The sequence below is a fragment of the Fulmarus glacialis genome, unplaced genomic scaffold (assembly GCF_000690835.1).
Source record: "Fulmarus glacialis isolate BGI_N327 unplaced genomic scaffold, ASM69083v1 scaffold2899, whole genome shotgun sequence".
In the NCBI taxonomy this organism is placed as follows: domain Eukaryota; kingdom Metazoa; phylum Chordata; class Aves; order Procellariiformes; family Procellariidae; genus Fulmarus; species Fulmarus glacialis.
In genome coordinates this window covers 13,601-37,539 of record NW_009232433.1, presented here as the reverse complement: position 1 = coordinate 37,539, position 23,939 = coordinate 13,601, and the positions used below count along the sequence as shown (strand labels likewise).

At 35.7% G+C, this 23,939-nt stretch overlaps 1 protein-coding gene across 1 annotated transcript; it reads left to right on the top strand.

Annotated features, from left to right (window-relative positions):
- Nucleotides 1–412: 412 nt before the first annotated feature.
- On the top strand, nt 413–23,725 carry USP12 (ubiquitin specific peptidase 12; the record flags this gene model as incomplete). Its single annotated transcript, XM_009584883.1, has 8 exons — nt 413–493; nt 6,382–6,595; nt 10,063–10,289; nt 15,443–15,519; nt 15,725–15,808; nt 18,285–18,482; nt 20,963–21,041; nt 23,126–23,725. Coding segments are annotated over 8 exons (1,062 nt in total), but the record flags the coding sequence as incomplete, so codon positions are not given.
- Nucleotides 23,726–23,939: the final 214 nt, after the last annotated feature.

The following is a 23,939-nucleotide window of genomic DNA, read 5'->3' as shown; positions in this document are numbered from 1 at the left end:
CCTACGAGCTTGTCTTTGCGTTAAGAAATAGACTAACTAAACAAGTTATGATTGTTGAGCTGGGTCACAAACTCCACTTTCTCCCCCTCCTCCAGGGTACAGACAGGAAGGTGTTTCATCCATTTTCAATATTTAGTCTCTCATTTATTTTCGTTTTCCTCCCACCTGACTAGAGAGAACTTCAGTGTAAGTAAGTTTAGTAAACCTGAAGTCTTATGGTCTGAGATGTGAAGATACTGGTTTGGTGTTAGCAAGATCTATAGCTGTGACCAGAGTTTTTTGGGGTTTTTTTTGGTCGGTTGGTTTTGGTCATTTATCCTTGCCAAAAAACTTAACCTTTTTTTCTCAACTAGTTAAATTCACTGTGTACATAGTTGCAACACTGATATTTTACTGCTTTTGATTCTTCTAGGGCGCCAATGCCTCAGCTTTGGAGAAAGAGATTGGTCCGGAACAATTTCCAGTCAATGAGCACTATTTTGGTTTGGTTAATGTAAGTTTCAGTCCATAACTTCATTGCTTTGAAATGCCACGAGTGGATTTGTTAAATTACAAGACTGTGATTGAGTGAATAATTAAAAAACTGAAAGATACAGTCATTGAATATACATACTTACTGAAATGTGTTTCAATATTCAGTGTGTTTGTTGAAGTATGCTACTGAAATAACTGTTGAAATTGCACTGTATATTTAATACTTTATTTCATTTTACTAATTGTAGGGTATTTTTTAAATCTCTTTCTTGCTATTAAAATGTATAAATCTTAAAAAAAAAGCTGTTTAAAATATGTAGCTTGTAGTTCATCATATGCCAATGTAAGTGAATAAATACAGTAAAAGAAAAAAAACGGTGAAAGACTGTTGATGATGTGAAGTGTTCACATCTGGTATTTGTATTAAGATTTTAAAAAAATACTGAGCCCAAAGGGGAAAGCAATGGTGGAAAAAACATACTGAATTGTTTAATTCAATCATTAGTTTTAAGGATTAATTTATATTTTAATTTCTGGTATTACCCATGAAAAGTATCTCTTGTTAGAAATTGTATTATTCTGAAATATTAAATGATTTTCTTTATTGGGGCTTCAGAAAGTACATATTTAAACCAAGTTGATTCATCAAGAACTATCGTCTTGCGTTTCTTAATGAAACTAATTACTTCTAATGCTGTCCTGCTACTATAACATGTGTCTCTACCTCTAGGTTCTTAGCACTGACACAGTTCAAGAGTCTGCAATCTGAGTATACACTGTACAGTCAGTAAACACTCTTACTGATAAGCTGACTTACATGCATCTCAAATGCCATGACTTAAATTAGTAATTTTTTTCCTTTCTCATGGAAGTTGAAATAGCTTCAAAATGATGTGTTGTTTCTCTGAAAAGAGGAAATACAGTAGTTTAACTGTTAATACTTGTTGTTAGTTCTGTAGCAGAGCTTAGGCTTTCCATCAAAGCTGTTCCTATTTTTTCTCAAATCTGTTATTCTGCGGATGGATAACCTGTTTTCCTAATTTATTGTCCAAGTCCAGAGAGGATTTAAGACTTGACAGTAAAATTGTATTGTACACCTAATCTTGAAGTTTTACATATTTTGTACGCTTAAGAAAAGTTTCAGTAAAGGACAATCTTCCTAATATATAATGAATGTCAACAAATTCTGGCTTTCTGTAGTCCAGAGGCAGTAGGAAATTTGAGGGGAGATCTGTCTTTAAGTCATTGCCTTCAACCATACACATAAGAGGCAGGCAGCTAAGGTATCTCAGAGTGTACCTGAGATATCTTAACTTTCTGTGTAGTACAGGAATGTTGCCTATTTTAGCTTCGAACAATTAAGTTTTATGGAGCAAAATTCTTTGAATTGTAACAAATAGTAAAATGGGATTCCATTACGTCTATGGCACACCGGTGCTGTGTTTTTCAGGTACAGTGGCTGGCTAAGGAAATTTAGTCATATTGTTGCTTGGATGGTTTTCAGATCTGTTATACAGCTTGTGTTTACTAACACAGTATGTATATGCCATAAACATGTAATAAACTTGCAGAATTTAAATCTATTGGGAAAAGGAAACGTTCTTCATTAGCAAACTATGGCCAGTGGCCTTTCAGAAAGAATAACAGAATGATAATTAAAAGAAATATTAGATAATTAGGTACTAAATTAAGAGTACTATTAGATTGAGAAGTGATAGAAATCACAATTTTTGCCTTCATTGATTTCTCTGATTGTTTTATAGCAATTACAAGAAGTGAAGCTCTTAGAGGTTCATTAACATTTACTGCTAAATTTTTCTAATTTGTTTATGGTTTTTGTTTGTCCTAACTTTGACCAGAGTAATGGAAAAAATTGAGATAATGTAGAAATCAATAGCTCTTTTCTAACTGTGTGATAACTAGCCATTTGAGATGTCTAGAATGCAGGACAGGATTTTAGATAAAGACGACAATTCTGAAATAGAGAGCTGTGAATGGTAAATGTAGCGTTTATCCAGAGGTAGTGTAAAAGAAGAGAAGGTAGAAGCGCTATCTTATCTCCTCTCCAGCTTTGTGGTGGAATCTAGGGATTATTCAGAGGACGTGCTGAAAGAACAATTTGAGAGGTAAAAGAAGAATTAAGAAAGGGCAGTTATGGGAAGCATATGGAAGACCAGATGTTTGATGGGATGTTTGATTCTGTCAATGGAAGCTTTAAATGGAAAATTCAGCTTAGGCTTGAAAGGACAATACCGTTAACTAAGCCAGCAGGAAATATTTAAGATACATGGTAAGATGAAAATGTAAATAGTGTGATGGCCCATGCACATGGACAATCGGGAACATCAAGTCTACCTATCATTCTTCTTTCCCTCTACAGAGCAGTAATGCACACTATTCAAATCTATGTGCTTCGCAAATCAATGATTTTATCCAATGAGTATGAAATAATGAACATTTTTAATCTCATAAGAGCTACTCTGGTAGCTCTTCAGCAGTTTACCAGACTTCTAGAGCACAAGGTTTGGCTATTCAGTCTCTTGCAATGGATCTGTGTGTTTTGGAGAAACCCTGTTTACTGGCATGGCCCATTGCAACCAAAAAAAGTTGTCAGAGCTACCAATGCATCAGAGCTGGGAGGAACCCTAGTGCTGCACAAAGGCAGTGTTGTAAGCCCATCTAAGTTCTTGTAGATCTCTTGCTTGTTTTTGTAGATCTGTGGGGTTCAACAACCAAGTTTCTTCCCAGTTGTATGTTGCATCAGAAAAGTAAACTATAAGGCTGTAAGCCTTACTGAGCGTGTGGTGGTTTTGTTGCAACTTTCATGATTGTCTCATTTTTTTTATTTCCGCACAGGTTTGAGTGTTGTAACTTTGATTTCGGAATTAAAAAAAAAAAAAAGAGAGGTGTGTGGGAAACATACAGAGTGCAGTATTTTTATGAAAGGAAATAATCTGATTTCTCAGAATTTAGAACAGAAGAACAATATGAACTAAAAGAGAAAATTTGTGGGTTTACTTTTGTTAGATATGCACATCTTAAGATGATCCTCACAGAAACAAGGAGGCAAGCAATAAACCTGTTGAAAGCAATAACTGTGCTCTATATAGTCTCTATTACCTTCCCCTGAATGAGATAGAGGAGTTTCAGTAGCCTGTGCAGGCTGACAGCTTAAGATATAAAATTACAATGACGGTCTTTCTTAGAATTTTCTACTGTTATTCTGAGGCAGACTTCACAAACGTTTCATTTTCCTACAGTTATGTTTTGAATAAAGCTAGCTAATTTCTAAGCTAGCTAAATATCCTTCTTGTTTTGAATAGTTTGATGGCCTTCCAGTGCTGTGCATTTTCATATTTCAGAGTGGTGTTGGAGTGTTTACACTGTCACTACAAAACATACGGATTATGGTTGCAAACTTCTTATTATACAGTGCAGCGTTTGCACATTTTCTTACAAGTGTTGTGCTTCTGAGGCAGTATAAAATGAGGGGAGAAGGAAGGTGTCTGTTGGGCAGGGTAGCAGGAGAGCTGAGTATTGAAGAATTAGAAAGCGAAGTATAGGTGTTCAGTAGGAGGTGGGAGAATGGGGAGACTGAGCAGGGTTTTGGGTGTTTTCTGAATGAGAGGTGTGCTTTTGTATCAGAGTCAAAGATGGGAAGTAAAGTAATAATGGTGGTAAGACCAGCATTTATTTGTGTAACAAATTCCCTATTTCCTTAGTCTAGAAACCTCCCCACCTTTTCCCCCTTGTTGTTTAGTACATGTACCATTATAATCTTTTAATGATTGGAAGCTTTTATTTTAAAAAGATTTTAGGTTTTGAAGCAAGGAAGATTGATGCTTTAGATATAAAAGAAATGTAAACTAATTACTTTTCTTCAGGAGTTTGTTTTCAAACTCTTCTCTTGCCTACTGTCTTTCTGAATTTGGTTGAAGAAAACCTTTTATGAACTTAATCTGCTTGCTTTTATTTCCCATCCACAGACATGTGAGTTAACATACATTCATATTAAATTAATCTCCTGAATTTTGTTCAGTTTTCTGAGGAGTTCTCTGGTGCTTCATATTTTGGTTGTCTTTCACTGCATGTTTGCCATTCTAATTAATTTCCCATCAGACTGTTCCTTTTTAAAATTGGAAAGTTATGAAATTTCTAATTTGCTGCCTTTTCATGTTTTGACACTTGCTGTAGAAATTTTAGCACTTCTCCCATTTGATTTCATTTTAAGAACTTTCTTAGCATTTTAATGTAGTTCTCCTTTTATGGTTATTTCTAATTAAAAACTCATAAATAGTTAGCTTACAAGATTAAATGTTTTGACATAAACTACTGTGTGATTTCATCTGCTTCCTTTAAGGAAAAAAGCTGTGGTTTTCCTCTTAAGTTCATTGACCTACTTGAGTGCAGATTTGGACCACGAAGAAGTATTTTCCCTGGCTTAAAGAAATAAAAACAATGGGCGTTAATTTCCTCACTTTTTAATATGGAGATCTTAAGACTTATTAATATCTTTTTTTAAAATATACTACTTACTTATTCTTTGAGTGTGTCTTGGGTGTTTAGAAAGTAGTTCTTCATATTTCATTGATTTAAAATAAAGTTTTCTGATTAAATTGCATGGTGCTCTTGTTTGTCATTGTCTTAATCATGAGAGAGCAAAAACCAGTTAGTTCCCTGTTATTCCTGAGATGTAAAAGCTTTTAGTTCTTTTTCTCTGTTGAAAGAACCTGCTCTTAAAATATCTCTAAATGCACTGTTTGCTAGATAACAGTCTCCCCATCACAAGATAGTCTTAGAATTTGCTACCCGTATATGCTACCATCTTTATATAAAACATAAACATGAACATTATTTTCACATTTTACAGAATGTGTGTAGCAGGTATGGGCTTCAATTTGCAGGTTGAGTGACTGCAGCTGAAAGGTTGGATTACTTGCTGAGGGCCTTACAAAGATTTTTCGCACACTTTCAATTTTAGATAATAGGTTTCACTAGAGGAGGGCAGCATAAAATGAGAGTGGCTCTATCCGCTGATGGCTCATGATGCCTTCTCAGAGGTGATGGGGAGGTTTGCAGTGTTGGGGTGAGCTGGAGACATTGTCGGTGATCACAAGAGTCGAGTGCCTAAGAGCTGGAAGGAGTCTGGGGAAGAGCGATATCTGGAGTGTCCTGGTACAAAGGGGGTTACAGATGCTTTTCTAGCTGCCCCATTCAATTCAGTGGCCTGCCTCCTTCAAAACGCGCATGTCCAAACTGTGCATTCTTTTCCTTTCAGTCTTGATTCGAAAGTACTGTCTGTGCCATAGCTTTGAATCCTAAACAAGCCATGTTGCAATCTTTTAAGAAAACTCCTGAGTGCCAATCCTGTCACCCTAAAATGAGAACTGAAAACGTAGGAACAGGTTAAAGCAGTTATTTCTGACTTTGATCACAACTAATAAGATTTGGAGAATCCAATTTCTGAAGTGTCTGAGAAGCTCTCGATTTACAGCTGAATTTCCTCACAGCACAAGGTCATGCTGTGCCTGTTCTTTATTGTTGTGGCTGACTTGTCGTAGATGTGTAGATATTTTTACCTGGGCATATTTTGGGAGCTGTGAAATTGGTGGTATTTGTTGAACATTTTGACCAAAGTAAGTGCAAAATATTACTAATAAATTAAATTTACAAGTGAGACAAAATTCTATAGTATTGTTCAAATTTACCTAGGTTTTTCTTGCATTTACTTACAGTGTACTTGTTAATCCTTTGCAAAACAGAAATATGCTTTACTATCTTAAAGTCAAGAAGAAATGACTTGCAGAAAATTTGCCCCTGCTTATGCATTCTCTTATACTTTGGATTTAATTTTACCTCTCTACAGTAATACAATGTAAGCTAATAAATCTCTCTCTTATTTTATAGTTCGGGAATACATGCTACTGCAATTCAGTTCTTCAGGCACTTTATTTTTGTCGACCATTTCGAGACAAAGTCTTAGCATACAAGAGTCAACCAAGAAAAAAAGAGAATCTCCTTACATGCTTAGCTGATCTCTTCCACAGTATAGCCACCCAGAAGAAAAAAGTTGGAGTAATACCTCCCAAGAAATTTATAACAAGATTACGAAAAGAAAATGGTAACTTTTTTTTCTTGTGTAATAATCATAGCAATTATGAATTATTTCTGAAGTTGACATAGTGGAATACCTACAGATTTGTCACGCATGGAAAGGTTCTTGGTCCTGCAGTATAAAGAAGAGGTGACCCTAGAATAAGGGTGTAACCCTGGAGCCATTTTGAGAGAATCCTTGTCTGTCTCTCTTCATATAGAACTGAGTGTATTGTCAGTGGCTGCTTATGAAATTGCTTGCTAATTTTGCCTCTCTATGAATTGTATTTTTATAATGAAAAATCACTGTAAAGCTTTTGTTCTGTGTTTAAAAAAACATTACTCTCTGAATGCAGGAATCAGTCTCCCAAACTGAGTGTGTAGAAAGGATGTTAAGACTTCCCTCCAAGAATCTAGCTTAAAAACCCACAAATTTTTAAATTAATTTAGAATTTATGCAATACTTAGCTCGACCTACTTTTTAAAGGATTAATGAATTTTAAAATCACTAAGTAGTTTTGGCTAATTTTTTTTTGTGTAATTGATATCCTAAATTTCAAGAGATTTCCAGAGATTTTTAACATTTCTTGTTTCTTATCTGCAGGGCTAATTGGTCAAAATGTTTTAGAAAATCATTTGATGTTAAAATATAAATGAAACCTTGCAATCTACTACTCAAATAACAAAATAACCACTAGATCTAAATAAACTGTATGAGGTACCATATTTAACACTGCCGCAATAGACATGTTCATATCATTGTAATCTCTCCAAGACTATATATGCAGACTAAAAAAGTGTTTAAATGTTATGATGACCATCTCTGTAGTAAAAACAAGAAATAAAATATTATGACATTCCTAATTTGAAGTGATGCCTCCACCAAATGCACACCATGAGTTGTAATAATATTGTTAAAAAAAGGTCTCAGGTAATGTACAATCTCTTACCTATGCAGAATAGAAAACTGTCAGTCAATTCTTGGGTAAGTATACTTGAGTAAGTATGCTTGTATGTTGATGCATGTTGACTAACTATGACAAAAGTGGAGAATGGTTCAAATGGAAAGCAGAAAGTAAACCGCAGGAGCCATTAAGTTCTTTTTAGAAAGTGTTCCTTTTAATGCTTAATTATGTCATTACACTAAAATTCTAAGCAGGAGAAGGCGTTTGGAAAATCTTCATTAGAGAAATCAAATGTGAAAGTTCAGCTCTTGCTGGCTTTTGAAGTCTCTTTTAATGATGATACTCTCACCTTTTCTACAAATAAATGGCTAAATTGTCTGGCAGTGATTACATGGACATCGTAGATGCTGTTAAGTGCTTATTGTAAAGGTATATAATTTTGAGCTTTAAAGAAGAGTTAGTTAAAGAATCAGGTGGGTGTGCAACACTGATCTAGATTCTGTTCCAGTCAGTATCCAGCTATACCAGGGTGATGACTGAGAACATAATCTTAATGTATTCCAGACTACAATGCTGCTATTCCGTCTTTATTTTCGAAGTCTGAATACAACATACATACATTAATGACCTTAAAGCTTAGCTGGCTGGGAAGCAGCTGCTGGGTTGAAGTCAGCTGAAAGTATACTGTTATGTTTGCTTAAATTTCTTCTAGTCATAAAATGAACAATGTGTAGCTTTCGTTCTGTCGTACTTAATTCTAATTTACTGACCGGGCACATAGCCCTGAGAGGTCCATGATGTAATACTCTGAAGAATCTCTGAAGTATTTTACCTCAAGAGACTTTTAGCTCTTGTTCTGCCTTGACTTACTTGATTAAACCTTACAGTTGGCTAGATTCAGAGTTGAACTTACTCTTACTTCTGAGAAGTAGTGTAGTAGTTCATTAAGTAAACTACGTGGTTCATACTCTTTGCTGACCTATTGCACTACTTAACCTGTCAGAATGATTTAGATTAGCATCAAATTCCTCCCTACTTTGCTAATAACTCAGGATTTTTTTTTTCTATTTGAAGTTTACTCCTGGATGCCATCAAGTGAATGATAGTAAAGCTTCCATGTAGTCCCTGTATGCACTTCAAAACTTAAGCTCCACTGAGGTTTTTTTCATTCATCTTTCCAGGCCTGGGAACTATCTTTCCACTGAAGGCCAGTCTCTTAGTATATTCTTGGACTACTAGCAAATTGCAAGTTATAGTTAATTTAAGTACTTGCACATTAAAAGACTTGTATGATATTAGCCAGTGATATAGAATGCTTTTTAAATTGGCAGGTAAATTTCTTTGTAACAATTCCTGGTGAGAGACAGAAGTAACTATTACTAAATCCGATTCAATGCCTTTATGGTTTTCTTAGTCCCATTCCTAATGTGACGATTTGTAGCAGCAGAGGATTTCTCAGGTTGATATCCCAGGGGACTACAATAAACGATGTCTTCAGGGTAGTATCTATTTGAACATAAACAAGAAAGTAGACTTGTAAGAAAGAGAGTTCAACTTTATGCTTTAATCTGTATCATTGCTATACATCGCAAGTATGTGCCGGTGAAACTATTTCTCTTCCGCTGAATTAATCCTAAAACTATTATGCTTAGAAATGTTGACCAACCGAGGACATGAAGCAGAAAGCATAGTGAATCCATCTATCCAACAAGTCTGCCAGTAATGAAGGTGCCACATATACCAATCTCTAGAAGCAATATTTCAGATCTTGAAAGACAGATCTATTTATTACTTGAAGTCCTAATTTGAAACCTTTCTGCTTTTGCTGTGGCTAGAACTTCAGGCTAATTTGATATGGCTTCTACAAATACTACCTTACTTAAAGAGCTTTGAGAAAGAAAACAGTTGTTTAAAAATATCAGTATCTTTAAGTTTTTAGCCTTAATCTTATTTTCATTGCTAGTATTGATGACACTGTGCTTATGACAGAGCAGCAGTGGACTTAAAACCCTGAAAGTGAAAATAAATGAAGCAATGTTTTGAGCATTTATTGTTCATGTTCTTCCTGTGATAGAACATATAGATGATGAAACATTTCCTGTCATAAGTTCTCAGTTCATTTCTGGAAAATAGCAACATCTAATGCCATTTTACATGCCCTGTGTTACCCAAGATGTTGACCTAAGCTTGGCAGAGATAGCACAGCCCCTGTAGGAGATCCAGATCTGTGGACTGGCATCTGAAGGCTGAATGGAATGAGGTATAACATTTCCGGTGGCACTATATATACACCTATGTTTAAGTAGTTGAATCGTGCCCTAGTTTTCTTGCAGAATGGTTCACTCTTCTGTTAATTCTGATCAGCTGAGAGATTTCTGTGAATGTAAGCTAACTTGCCCTCCCCTCTTCCCACCCCTTATATTTTTGTCTTAGTTTATGAAGTACGCATTTTGGGTTGGTGTTGTATTGTCATGAATGATTCAAGATGTGAAATAAAGACTGGTTTTGAAATTTGACTTCTTTTAAAATTTTTTTTGTAGTATAGCACTAACTGATTAATTAAAAAATCTTCTGTTGTTTTATCTTGTAGAGCTCTTTGATAACTACATGCAGCAGGATGCACATGAGTTCTTAAACTATCTATTAAATACAATTGCTGATATCTTGCAAGAGGAAAGAAAACAAGAGAAACAAAATGGTCGCCTACCTAATGGCAACATCGATAATGAAAATAACAGCCCGCCAGACCCAACCTGGGTTCATGAAATTTTTCAGGGAACATTAACTAATGAAACCAGATGTCTTACATGTGAAACTGTAAGTCTGTATATACTTTGTAACATGAATTCTTCCATGTTTCAGAACTTCATGTTTCATGATTCATTTATCTCAACAGACTAACATACTAGATTAGTTTCTTTCTTTAGAAATCTTACATTTGTGTGAACATTTGCATTTTTTCTTTGTTAGTGAGAAAATTTCAGCAGCTGATGCACGAATTGTAGGAAAAGGCTTTTGGTCAATATTAGGAAATGCCCAACTGAATTTTTGTCAGTGTGATCATAATCAACTTCAAAATTTAGATTAGAAAATTCTAGATTGATGTATTCCTAAGAGCAATGAAGCCTGCTACTTGGGGATGTGGAGTTCTTCTCAAATTTAATGTCTTAAAAACTTAATGTCATGCTTAGTGATACATGCCATAAATAAGCATTCTGAATCAGTTTCCACCAATTTCTAGTTTTTAAATTTAAAGCCATTGAAATCAAGATACTGTGGTTGGCTTTTGGCACTGAGACAGTACACTGGGATTCTCAAAGAACCTAACTTAATGTGCAGGAAAAGTAATCCTTTCCTAAATGTCTGTCCACAGGAATTCTTCTAATACTAGACCCTGAGAAATAAACTCCTCCTTTGAGTAAGCTAAAATAAAATTTTCTTTGAGAATAGTTCTACAGTAAGAGCATGTATTTCAGAAAAAACTTATAATTGGATTTTACCTCCTTGAGAAAGAGAAAAAACAGCACAATTTGAAAATTACAGTAATTCTGTCACAGCCTGTGCCTTAGATATTGTAAAAAGCTAAATGACTGTATTTTTTTAATGACTCTTCATAGCTATTTTCCTCAACTTGGTTAGGTAATGCACGTATTTCAGCACGACATTGGAAAGGAGGAATTAATCGGATTAAATCTATGTATTTCACATGTAGTTTTCTCCGTGTTCTAGAAATACCCACCTCTCTCTTATTTCAAAGAAAATAGCTTCCAAATGTTGTATGTAATATAACTGCAGACTTCAGTAGATCATGGTATTTTAAGTAATTTAGGTGCTGATTTCTGGCTACCGTATTTTCGTTCGTGGTAGATTTCCCCTCCCTAATAACTATTTCATGGCAACTGTCAATTGCTTCTCTTTTAGTTCTTGAACTGTTTTTTTTTCTTCTTGAAACATGAGTTTAGCTTAGTCTCTTAATATGACTGACATAATTACATTTCCTTACCATGGCATAGTGAATTACTGCTGTCAGGATTTTGATCTAGGTACCGTCCTTAATACAATTTTAAAATGCTGATATGTTCTTTGCCAGCATATTTTATTAGTTATCAGGCCTATCACAGTTTTGAGAGTTTTACTAATATTGCTCAGTTGTATTTTTCTGTTAGCTATTGCTGAACAGGATACACCATGTCTGTTTATCACTGTGCCTCCTTGGACAGTTGAATTTAAATGCAGTGTTCTAATACATACTGTTTTTTAGTATATTAGGGCCTTTGTTTTCCAAGCCCTAATAATCTGGAAACTATTTTATCAGCTTCTGTCTATTCAATATATCAGCTTGTGTCTAATTAAAACACAGTGACCTGAAAATGGACACTTAGAAACACATTTAGACACATTAAATAAGTAATATTACTGTCTTATTTTCAAATATAGTGAGCATATATGATTGTTTTAATGTTTATTGGAAGCTGTTGGCATTTAGAGTCTTTCTGTGTTTAGAAATCTAACTTAAAATGTCAGGAGTACTTGTATATAGCTCATGTAAAAGATTACACAGCAATAGTGGATGAATTAGTGCTTCTTAATGATAAGACAATAACCTTAGTATATTTTTTTATTTAAATTTGGAATTTGATGCATACCTAAATATAAAGCATAATGTATCTTTGTTCCTAAAATCAGCATGGCAAGATTTTACTCTAATCTCAATTGTCCTGATTATAGAAAAGAGCTTCTTTCCAAGACACACTGTCTCATTAGCCCATCTTTAAGATAAAAAATTAACTGACTGAAGATTTATCCTCAGTTTAAGTATGGACAGTGGAGTAAAAGGAACATAGATATGATTCTTTAACAAAGATTTGTGTCGTGGATCAAGCCACACTACAAAATGAATAAGTTACAAAACGGATTGTAAGTTGTCAGTTACATGCTTTTAATGTGATTTCTTGTTATGATGCTTTCCCCCTTCCTTGATAGAGGCAGTATGATGAAGTGAATGTTACAAATTTTTGTGGCTATTTGATAAAAATTATCTAGAAATTAATTGGTTTTACAGATTTCTGTCACAGTTTAAGGAAAGAATAACAGTGAACCAGAAAATAATGTAATTTACTTCATTAAGATTAAATTTGAAACGGCTGAAAGTCGGCAGTATTTCTACAGAGAAAAATAGGAAATTGTCTTGGGTCAAAAGCACCAAACATATTGATAATGTTTTTCTCCAGCTGATGGTCCTGCTCTTGTATTCAAATGACTCTACAAGGCATAAAATTTTTTGGCTCAATTCTACTTTGGACTGAGAGAAGGCAATAAGGAAAATCTCAGTGGTCTCTCTTATAGGAGTACTATAGAAGCCTTAACTATGCCCTACTTTTTTTTTCTCTCTTTTTTTTTTTGAAACCAAGATAAATCATGCCCTTTGTTTCAGTTTTATTTAAAAATAGTTTCTGTCTTAGCACACTTGGGAGCCTACAGTTGTAACAGCTTTTTTGTCAGTGAGCTGACTCACATTGCTAGTGAAATTCCAAGCTGAAAGAAATACAGATTCCGTGAGTGTTAGCCTTGTGAGTTTTCTGTTCTGTGTGGCATTGGTCGTCACAGTACAGCTGAGCTGTTTGAGTGCAGATTATGTCCTTGGTGTGAGAACAACATACCATCACCTTTAGCCAGAATGTTGGAACACCCAAATTCTTCACTATTTTTCAGATGGTCCTGTTAGGAGCACTCAGATGGCTTTTTGAACACATCAGGGTTTGATTCTGCAAGTGATGAGGTTTTCTGACCATGTCCATCTTTTTTTCATTGCATAGATGATTGAAATATGTAGCATTGGCGACTTCCATCTAAGGAACTTAGTGATGTTTATTTGAAACAGAACCACTAAAAAGAGGTGAAGGTGGGGGGCTGGTTAGAGTGGAGGGTGACTTTTTTATCATTTTTCTTTTTTTTAAATTAAAATTGTGTGAGTTAATGTTGAAAAAAAAAGTACTGTTCAAATACTAATGTCCAAAAAATCTTAAAAATTAAGAATAGCAATTTCTAAATTATCAACATAAAAGTGGAAAAAATCCACTTGGCTATTCCTTCAACAAAGCCTTTAATAGTTCCTTGTGATCGTAAGTGCACAACAGTCTGGCTAACCTGAGAGAGGTTCTTTAAGGCAGTATTATCAGTATTATCACTAAGAATGGAAGAACTCCTTTTGCGAACTTCTGGTTTCAGTACCAATCTCTTTTTAACCAAGTACAACACATCCCTTTCCTCTTCCATCTCTTCCCCGCCCGTACAGCTTCTGCATGGGACAAAGCTGCCTGTGAAATCTTTATTGTTTCATGGAATTTTCTTTGATTAGACCAAGAGAGGAAGAAACCTAATTGCATGTCTGAATAACACTGATCACATGACTCTTTAATTCCAGCTGTCCTAGCTGAAGACTGCAGCAGAGTATTTTTTAGAACTGATTTTTTTTTTTTTTGAGCCATTCTTAATCCCTAGGCTAAGATGATTTCCACCAGAGCTCTTAGTGTTATAAACTCAAGTTTGATAATTCCAAAAGTGGTGGGATATTTTGAAGAATTGTTCACACAACTAAACCGTAGTATATCCCTGAAGACAGGAAATGTGCAGCACACTGAAGGTGCAGGTGGCTTTTTTTTTCCCACCCTAAAAAGATATTGAAACTTTTCCGTATATGTTCTGTGATCTCTTTAAAAGTATAAACATTACACTTCAGCATCTAAATGATGTAGTAGATGTGATGTATACTGGCATAGTGACATTTTTCGGTCAGGTACACTTACTCTTGGAAAGATTAGGTACAGAAGAGTGGGAGGAATCTTTGGCCAGTCCTCTCACAGATATTAACAGAAGCTTTTAACTTAATTTCATAAGTTTTTGGATTTGCCCTATGGTATTCATTCTCAAAAATAGTTGTCTTGACCACCTGTATTTTTCTTTTTATTCTCCATGTATGCAGCCCTTAGGAACTGTGTGTTTCTCATCTCTTGATAATCAGAGAACAACTTTCCAAATTTATTTTTATTCTGGGTTGAAAAGGGAACATAAATCTCATATGTTTTAAAGATCAACTTACCTTAGTTCTCCTGTAGCTGTTTAACTTTTCCTGCTTTCAATCAAGAAACTGCAACCAGGCATCTTTTCTAAAAGCATTTACATTTGTACCTAGGAGTCATAAAAGGCAGAGGACATTCTCATCAGTGGCATTGAGTATCTCTAGATACAGAGAAGAAACACTAGCAGACAAAAGTTAAGGTTGCAGATTACTATTTCCTAAACCTTTTAATAACATAGTTGATTTTCAGGGCAGCTGTGGACCATTTTTCAGGATTTGTGGTGAATTTATTCTCTGCTTCTAGAAATTTCTTTTTTACTTTAACTGTTTTTCTTGCATTTTTGTAAGAAATGGCTGTATGCTATTCTGTGTCTATCAGAACAAGTTCTCATTTACAAATTTGCTTTCATTTACAAACTTGCTATCTGCTGCTCATCTGAGAGTATGAATCTAGCCAGGAAGAGGCTTCAAAATATTTGTGCTCTTTATTAGGGACACTATGATATGCCAATACATAACTTTCAGCTGGAGAGAATCACAGGGGAAGAACAGAAGTGAGAGCACTCAATAGAAGAATCCCAGTGACTGTACTCTTTTTAAAAGAGTGAGGTGTAGAAGCAACTTGACATTAATATTGTTGAGCTGAAATCACAGCATAATGACAACTGGCATTATATACCCCCACAGACACATGTACACTTCTCTCTTCCTGAACAAAATCAGAAACAGAGATCTAGCAAATCTCTGAAATAGAAAGGCCACTTGTAACAATTTTTAAAAGGCTGTTATAAGGTAAAAGATGCATTCTGTCAATAGAAAAAAGTACTGAAAAACAGAGGTAAATAAGTATAACTTGTTTTAACTATAATCTATTGGTTCTTTTTTCATGCAGATAAGCAGCAAAGATGAAGACTTCTTAGACCTTTCAGTTGATGTGGAGCAGAATACTTCAATCACTCATTGTTTAAGGTAGACTCAAAAATCTGAATTTTTGTAATTTTTCTTTTATCTTTACGTAAAAAGCAGGAAGTAAAACTAAAAGCTCACAAGCTTAGCAAATTCTAGCTTATGTAGACTTAAGAGTATAAAATTATGTTTGTATCGTACATGTTTATAAGTATATTTCAGATAAGAAACTAGTATTTATAGCATTTCTTTTTTTTTTTTTATTCAGGGGTTTCAGCAATACAGAAACTCTGTGCAGTGAATACAAATACTACTGTGAAGAATGTCGCAGTAAGCAAGAAGCACATAAAAGGTACATCAGACTCAGGGAGGAAAAAAAAATAACTCACGCATTTCATTAAAATACTCTTGTATTTCCTTGTGTGTGTGTGTATAAGGCAGGGAGAGAACATTCTTCTTCCCTTAATTTTTCTCACTCTTCTTCCCCTTGAGAGTAACTTGGTTGCATTCCTCTTGCTTGAAGTCAATGAGCTGGCTTCCATGAGTAATGAGAATCCATGTAAAGCATTTTGGGACTCCTTTGATCATTATTTATTTTACGAAACAAGAAAAAGAATGGTCTTAAGACTAAAAATAAGTTAAAAAGACAAGTTAAAACAAACTGCCAGTGACTAATCAAAGATTATGGGTAATGATGAAAAGTCACTGACTTCATGTGACTTTTTAAACTTGGTTTTGTCTTGATAATAAAATAATTTTTCCAATTGCTGTAAGAATCGGTTTGATAGCACTTTTTTTCTGATTCAGTCAGAATGAGGCTTGTAACTTTTTTTGTTAACTGAGTTTCTAATTTCTTAAAAGTGCGTAGCTAGTTGTGCTAAACTTCTGCTTGACAGTGCTCCTGAAAAGCATCAGAAGCCCCATGGAAGCCTGAAATTCATTGTGTTTAAAAAAAATTCTTGTCTGCCTAATAATTCTTCTAGTCTTGTTTACACTTTTGAAAAACCTCTGGTTTTGTGTACTGTGTGGTATTTATTATCTGAGAAAGTATTTGATTGAAGGGTGGGAACGCTGACATGCTCTACTGGTTATACCACTGATTCTGGTTATTTGGTTTACCATAGATTCAGCACATGGCTTTTGGCATATCTCATCTGCAAAGTCTGCCTTCACACGTTGCCTAAGCTTACTAATTGGTGTGTATTAGAGGGTTGTGAAGCCAGGTCTGTCCTGTTGTTTTCTGTTGCTTTAGCTCATTTTCTGTGTGGGAGGTAATATGATCCCTGACCAATATAAGCTGTGTTGACATAAACCTGTACTGTAGGCACTGCCATATTGGCAAAACACAGCTTTTATTGTTTATATTTTGCTTTTTATGAGGGGCTTAAGTTCAGTTTCACTACAGTCATAATTTTCTTCCGTCTCTATAACATGGAGCTTGTCTGTGATAGTGGCTACTCAACTAGCAAAGGTGGTGTACTGAATTTCTTCACTAGTGAAAGAGCTCCTATTATCAAACACAGTTGCATTATAAGAAGAGGACTTTCATTTTGAAAAAAAGAAATAGAGCAGAAATTATATCCATGTCTCAGTAATATAATAAAAATGTAACTCTCCCTAAAAATAGTTGCTTCTGTTGTCTTTCTGTTCTTCTCCAGCTTTTTTCATTTCCTAGTTCCCTTGCGGCCATTGAGAAAATTTGAGTCTAGCAGGGTTTCCTACAGGTTACTATCAGTCTAAGTTTAATGAGAAAAAGAGAAGGAAGGTGAGTTTTCAAGGATTTTGTCCCCGGCCCCCTATCTTTTGAAAAAGGATTGTCTTGTACAAACGTATTTCCTGACATTCTGAAAATACGATCTTATTAGACATGTCTGAAACCTAGGCTGTATCGTTGAGACCTTTGAGCTGCCTTTCGGGGCTGAAGGCAGTTTGAAAAATTCAGCACGGTGCTGATCTGAGGCAATTAGCTGTGCCAAGAAGCAGAGCGCTCTAGCTTGGTTGCTCTGTTAGTATGGGCAAATTTATTGCCCAGGGAGTGGAAGTATGTGTTTGCTGCGAGGCCAGCTTTGGTTGGCTGATGAGGATTTGTAGGCACTGATGCGAGATCTCAATACCTCAAACTAGGGAAAGGGGCCAGTGAGCCCTCAGTAAAACTAGATTATCACTTTCTGGCTTTGACTGCCATAAAATAATGCTGCAACTTTTGTACAAAATTATTGTGCTAGAGCACAGCATTATCTTGTTTGGGTAGCATGAGGTAAGGTGAATAACAGTGGGCTATTTGTATCCCTTGGCAGATGTTAAATGAATGGCTTGATAGGAAAACTTGGAGTAATACATATGTAACAAAGTGGTGTAACAAAGCTTATTTTAAAAACTTGGCTAGTTTACTGAGAAATCCAACTGGAACAGGATCTCTGGAACAACCTTGTTGCAATACCTCCGCTGTATACCAAGTGGGATGTAGGTTTTGCTTTTGGGAACTCAGGAAAGCTATGGGGAGGTATGTTTAAAAATTGAATTCTGTGCTCTGCAGTCATTGTGTCTAAATTATTGTGGGTTCATCCTGACTGTTCTTCTTATTATTCTATATTGTAGCTTACTATTTTAAATACGGTTGCAATTCTCTCAATTGTCAAAATCCACCTTCAGTTTAGCAGTGCAGGACATGTTCAACATTTGTTAAACGGCCGATTATTTGAGCTTCTTTTAATGCTTGCAAAATTTTTTAAAGACTTCAGTAAGACAGGTTTCCTGTTTGTTGATATCAACTGAATGTTTTGGCTGGATATTGGAAATACTGTTGGTTTGTTGTTTTTTTTTTTCAGGATGAAAGTAAAAAAGCTGCCTATGATTCTAGCTCTCCATTTGAAGAGATTTAAATACATGGATCAGCTGCACCGATACACAAAACTCTCTTATAGAGTAGTTTTTCCTTTAGAGCTTCGTTTATTTAACACCTCAGGAGATGCCACCAATCCTGACAGAATGTATGACCTTGTTGCTGTGGTAGTTCATTGTGGAAGGTAACAGCTCTGTTTTACGCAAGGGATTTTTGTATAAGTTTAACTATGTTTAAAAAACAAAACACCCGGTGTCACATAACTCTAATAACATTTAAAGACCTCTTAAAAGAAAAGTTTCTTGGGAAAGAAAGATTGTGGGGAGATGCTGCCAATTCTGACAGAACATATGGCTTTCTTGCCATGATAGTTCTTTGTGGAAAGTGATAACAGTGTACTTCACATGACAGATCTTTGTATGAACTTAAATATGTTTAAAAACCCCACAAAACACGCAGTGTCATGTAACTGTAATAACATTTAAAGATCATCTAAAAAAAAAGTTTCTTAGGAAGGAGAGCATTATAGAACAGATTCCTTTATAATTCCTTTATATTTCCTTTAGGGTGGGGTTTTTTAAGGCTTGAGCAACATTTTCTGAAATATATCCATAAATTACGAGTTTTGTTGATTACTTTGTTTCCTTACTTTCAAAATATGACTGTTAGATTTGTATTTGATTTTGCTATATTCAACAAATGTTCTTATGGTTTCATGTCTTAAAATAAGGGCTGCTTTACAAACTGCTGATAGAGTAGATAAAAGCCCTGAAGTGGAAAATGATGATTTAACATCTAGAATCATAGAATAATTTACATTGTGAGGTCAACTACACAAAGCTCAAAGCAGGGCTAACTTTGACATTAGATTAGGTTGCACTGGACTCAGTTTCATGACTAGGAATGCTGATTTCACTGTCTCTTTGGGCAATTTGTTCCAGTCCATCAATGTTCCCACAGTGATCCCGCCCCCCCCCAATATCCGGTCAGAATTTGCCTTGCTGCAGTTTGTGACCACTGCCTCTTGTCCTTTCACTGCATTTCTGAGAAGAGCATGGCTCTGACTTCCTTATAACTCTTCCATTTTGGGTAGTGGAAGACAGCAGTTGGATTCCTCATTTAGTCTTCTCCAAGCTGAATAAAGCCAGCTCCCGCAGCCTTTCTTCATCCATCTGGTGCTGCAGCCCTCTGACAAATGTAGTGGCCTGCCACTGGATTTCCTCCAGTTTATCAGTCTCTCCCTTAAACTGACAAGGTCATGTCTGGAATCCCATGTCCAGTTCTGGGTCCCAGAATGCAGAGTGGCGGAGATTATCACTTCACTGCTGGCTCTACTCTTAAAGTATAGCCCCACATACGCTCAGCTCTGTCACCAAAATGATGCATTGCTGGCTAACAACTCATCTTGTTGACCTCCTGGGCCCACCTAGCCAGTTGGTTTGCAGCTGGTGCTGTTGGATGGAGTTAGTCTGGCACAAGACTTTGCATTTGTACTTGTTAAACTTATCAGCCCATTCTTCCAACTTTTTGAAGTCCCTCAAAATGGCAGACCTGCCCTCTAGTTGCCAGTTACTGCCCTTTGTTCCACCCCCACCCCCGTTCCTCCCTAGATAGACCTAGGATTAGAGTGGAGATAAGATGACTAGATCTCAAGTTGGCCGGGACAGTTTTGGAAAATAAGCCTTTGTGCCATAGTCTTCTGGGACACTCTTGTTCTGGATTTCAGGGGAAATAGAACCTGTCCATTTCTGACCGTTCTGTCCGATTCTGACCATTTCTTTCTCCTACATTCAAGCTGCAGTCTTGGAAACTTACCCATTCTCAGAGCAGTGGAAGGAGAGGAACCCTTTTTCATTGGGTTATGTGATTTGGTACACAGACATGTCCCTCACAGATGGCAACCTTCCCTCCCTGATTTAGACATAAAAATTGTATGAGTGCTTTTAGCCAGTTAAGACAGTTCCAGAACTGCTTTAACTAGTTGTCCACTTTCAGTTGTAAGGTTCAGCTATTTCAGAAAGTGTGTTATTTCTTTACTTGAAATCTGATTAGAAATAGGACACATTTAAAGTTTTTTTTTTTCTGTCGTGGTTGTGGAGAAATTTCTTGTCTGCCATAAACTGAAGAGCTGTGCATTATAAGAGTTTTAATTTAATTGGGAGCCCTTCTCATTGCTGTGAGGATTCTTGAGACTTCTAAACTGTCAGTTTAATTCAGTTTTTGTTTACAGTGGAGCAGATAAAGAGGTTCCTGATTGAGACTGTAAATGAACAGCAGCTCTACAACTTTTTCTTTCTGAAGTTCAGAAATAGTTTGGGATCTGTCCCTATGAAACATCAGGATGTTTTCTTGATTTCACTTCTTTGTCTCTCTTTTTTTAAAAATTTCATTTATATTTTCAGTTCCTGTGCTGCTTATTCCTCATTTGAAATTGTAATCTTTTTTTTAGCACAATATTAAATGTAGAGATAAGTAAGACCTCATTATGAAGATGATACAAGCGGAGGGGAAAAAAGAAAAGAAACATCCCAATAGAAATTGTACTGGTAGCCGTTTTAATTACTGCTAAGTATTGCTTTTCTACAAGAAAAAAATATTTAATGAAATACATTTGTACATACATGTGTGTTATTGTCTGTGTTCTTTTCTGATTTTATTTTACAGTGGCCCTAACAGAGGACATTATATTGCAATAGTGAAGAGTCATGATTTTTGGTTGCTTTTTGATGATGATATTGTTGAGGTAAGCTTTGTGTAACCCTGGAGTTTTTCCTCATACCAACCAGAGCACATGTACCCGCTTTGTGTATATGATTACTTAAAGTAAGAGGACTGGTATGCTAAGGACAAGAGGGTTCAACCCCAGTCTAAATGAGCAGTAACTGTGAGTGCAGAGCTGTGCCTTACAATTTGACTGTACAATACTTTGAATTGCATTTTGGTTTTTATACTTCTTAAAAGAAGCTTCTTTGTTTATGGCCACTGTCTTTCACCTTTGTTTAATAAGCTATTCCTGTGGCCAGAAGACATGGCAAATGAAGATACAGATAAATTGGTTTTACTGCAATTCTTTTCTGAGGGCAATTTTTTGGAGCAAGCCATTTGTTCATATTTTCTAGGAGCTTATGATTTGGTGGAATGGATCAGTCTGGTAGTCTGTTTTATCGAGTATCCTGGATTGTTTCAGACAAATGTGTAACAAATATCAAAATAGGAAGAAACTTCAGATTTTTGAGATTTCGCCCTAAAATTTAGAAGTTAATGCCTGAAACAGGAACTTTTTGCCTCTGGTAGTATTCTTGCTGATATTAGCCATGCTTCTGGGAATTCTTATTATTTAAAAAAAAAAAGGTTTCTAACTAATTTCTTGGAACAGCAGAATTCCCTTCACCAGTTTTGACTTTGTCATCTTTTTGTTTCATCAGTTATCTTTTATTCTTTATTGAGAGAAAGAGCAGAAATTGGTGGTGTCTTTATATCATCTCAGGTTTTTTGCTTGTTCTGTCATCTTCCTTTTTCCCCCCCTTGTCTATGCTTATGTGTGAACAGAAATATGATTGTGCTATCCAAGTCCTTTTCCTGACTTTATTTGAATTAATTAAATCTATAAAATGAATAGTTTACATTTTCCTAACAACACACAAGAACTGCATAACTGAAAAGAAGAAATGTGAGTGAAACAGGTATTGGACTTACATTGTTAATTGGCAGGACGAGTCAACGGTATTGAAGAGTTCTTCTCTCCAAGCCACATTATGGACAGTTTTTCACAAAGGAAATAACAAACATGGAAATATGCAGAGCTATTGGGAAAGTAAAAGGATTGCCTCTGTGTCTTATTAAGATACACGGTAAATTGAAATGTCTCGATGGGGTCAGAAGCTCACTTTCCTCCAGGGAAAACAGAGAGAGCTGTAGTAGATCTCATATCATTTCACAAACAATCTCTCAAGTTCCAAAGCAGTAACACCTGGCAGTGATGTATTTTCTTCCTCTTAGCCCTTCTAAAGAGGAAGGAAAGAATCCTTTTATTCTTAGATCTAAACATCTCATTGACATTTAGGCCCGTGGTTCATCAAGTTGGAATGGCTCCTTCCTGAGAGAGGTTTTATTCCAATAATGGGAATGAGATTAAATAAAATCTGCCTAAGTGAAGGAAAAATTATCTTTCCACCTTTTTGTTGTTTGTAGCCTAATTGCATTTGATCTAAAATGTGGCAAGAGAGCTTGCTTTCAGTTTCTTTTGTAGCTGAAAATGATGACAATGAAAACTAAACAACACTCTTTTCATCTTCTAAGCAGAAGTTTTGCATCTTTCCACAAAAATCTTGGTTATAGGAGGCTTTCCAAGCTAACAGGATCACAGGCAAACATTCTGTGTGAAAAACATAGAAAGTAGCCTTCATTCTCTGCCTTCTCCTTATTCTCCTCTGCACTTGATCGGCTTACACTGCTTAGATTTAGAAACGATAGTCTATTGAATAGATAGTCATATTGAATTTAAAGTCTCAATGGGATATTGTTGTCTTTAAAACTTTTCTGTGTGAAATTCACGCAAGCAATGCACGTAAGGTTGCACTCATAGTAGGTTCACTTAATACTTAAAAATTTATATATAAAATGTATATATCCACTACCCTCTGTGCAGTTGATGGCAGAGGGGAAACCAAAACATAAGAAGTTTAAAAATTATTTTTATTTTATTACTTTATATAATTATTTTTGAAAATTATTTTTGTTTGACAATAGTTTTTAGAGTGGAACTTAATGCCATGTGTATATTACGCAAGATATTCTTACTTTAAGTTTTTGGGTTTTTACATACAGAAAATTGATGCACAAGCTATTGAAGAATTCTACGGGTTGACATCAGACATCTCAAAGAACTCTGAGTCTGGTTACATCCTCTTCTATCAGTCTCGGGATTGAGGGGCAACCGTAGTGAAGACAGATTTTTATGCGTCACATCTTCTCTATCTTGGAATGGAGCAAGCACTGAAAAAAAGGAAAGCAGGGAGCTCCAGGGGCAGTAGCACAGTTTGCACACAACTAAGCAAAGAGTTTGGGAGTTTGGGAGTCTTTCTATCGTTTTCATTTTATTTGCTCAGGTGTCATGCTGACTACACATCTCCACTGCATCCTATAAGCAAAAAGAGAGATACCAGCCACTCTTGCAGGAGCTTTCTGTTAGGTAATGCTATCTCTATTATCCTAATTCAAAGCCCATTAGGGTCACTGGAGAACCTTTCATGGGTTTCAGTGGTATTTGAATCGGGTTCTAACTGCACTGCCAGATTGGTGCAATAGGAGCATTAGAAATCCGTATTTTATACAGACTTTGTGTATAAAAGGTAAAGGACTCTTTGTGAACTTAGTTTCCTGTGCTTAAGTTTAAAAGAATGAGGTTGGGAGGGTTAACATGTAAGCAGAAAGGGTTGACATGTAAGCAAGAAGATATATCTGGGCCCAACACAATTGCCTTCTTGATGGTAGTAGTTTAACTGAAGATATAAACTGGTGTCGGGGAGGCAAGTATGTTTTGCTTCTCTGAAGAAGCTTACGTTATTTATAATGTATGATCAGGAACAATCAGTCAAGATTATGGCTTTTAATCTCCGTATGGGGAAAGATTTGGTTTGTA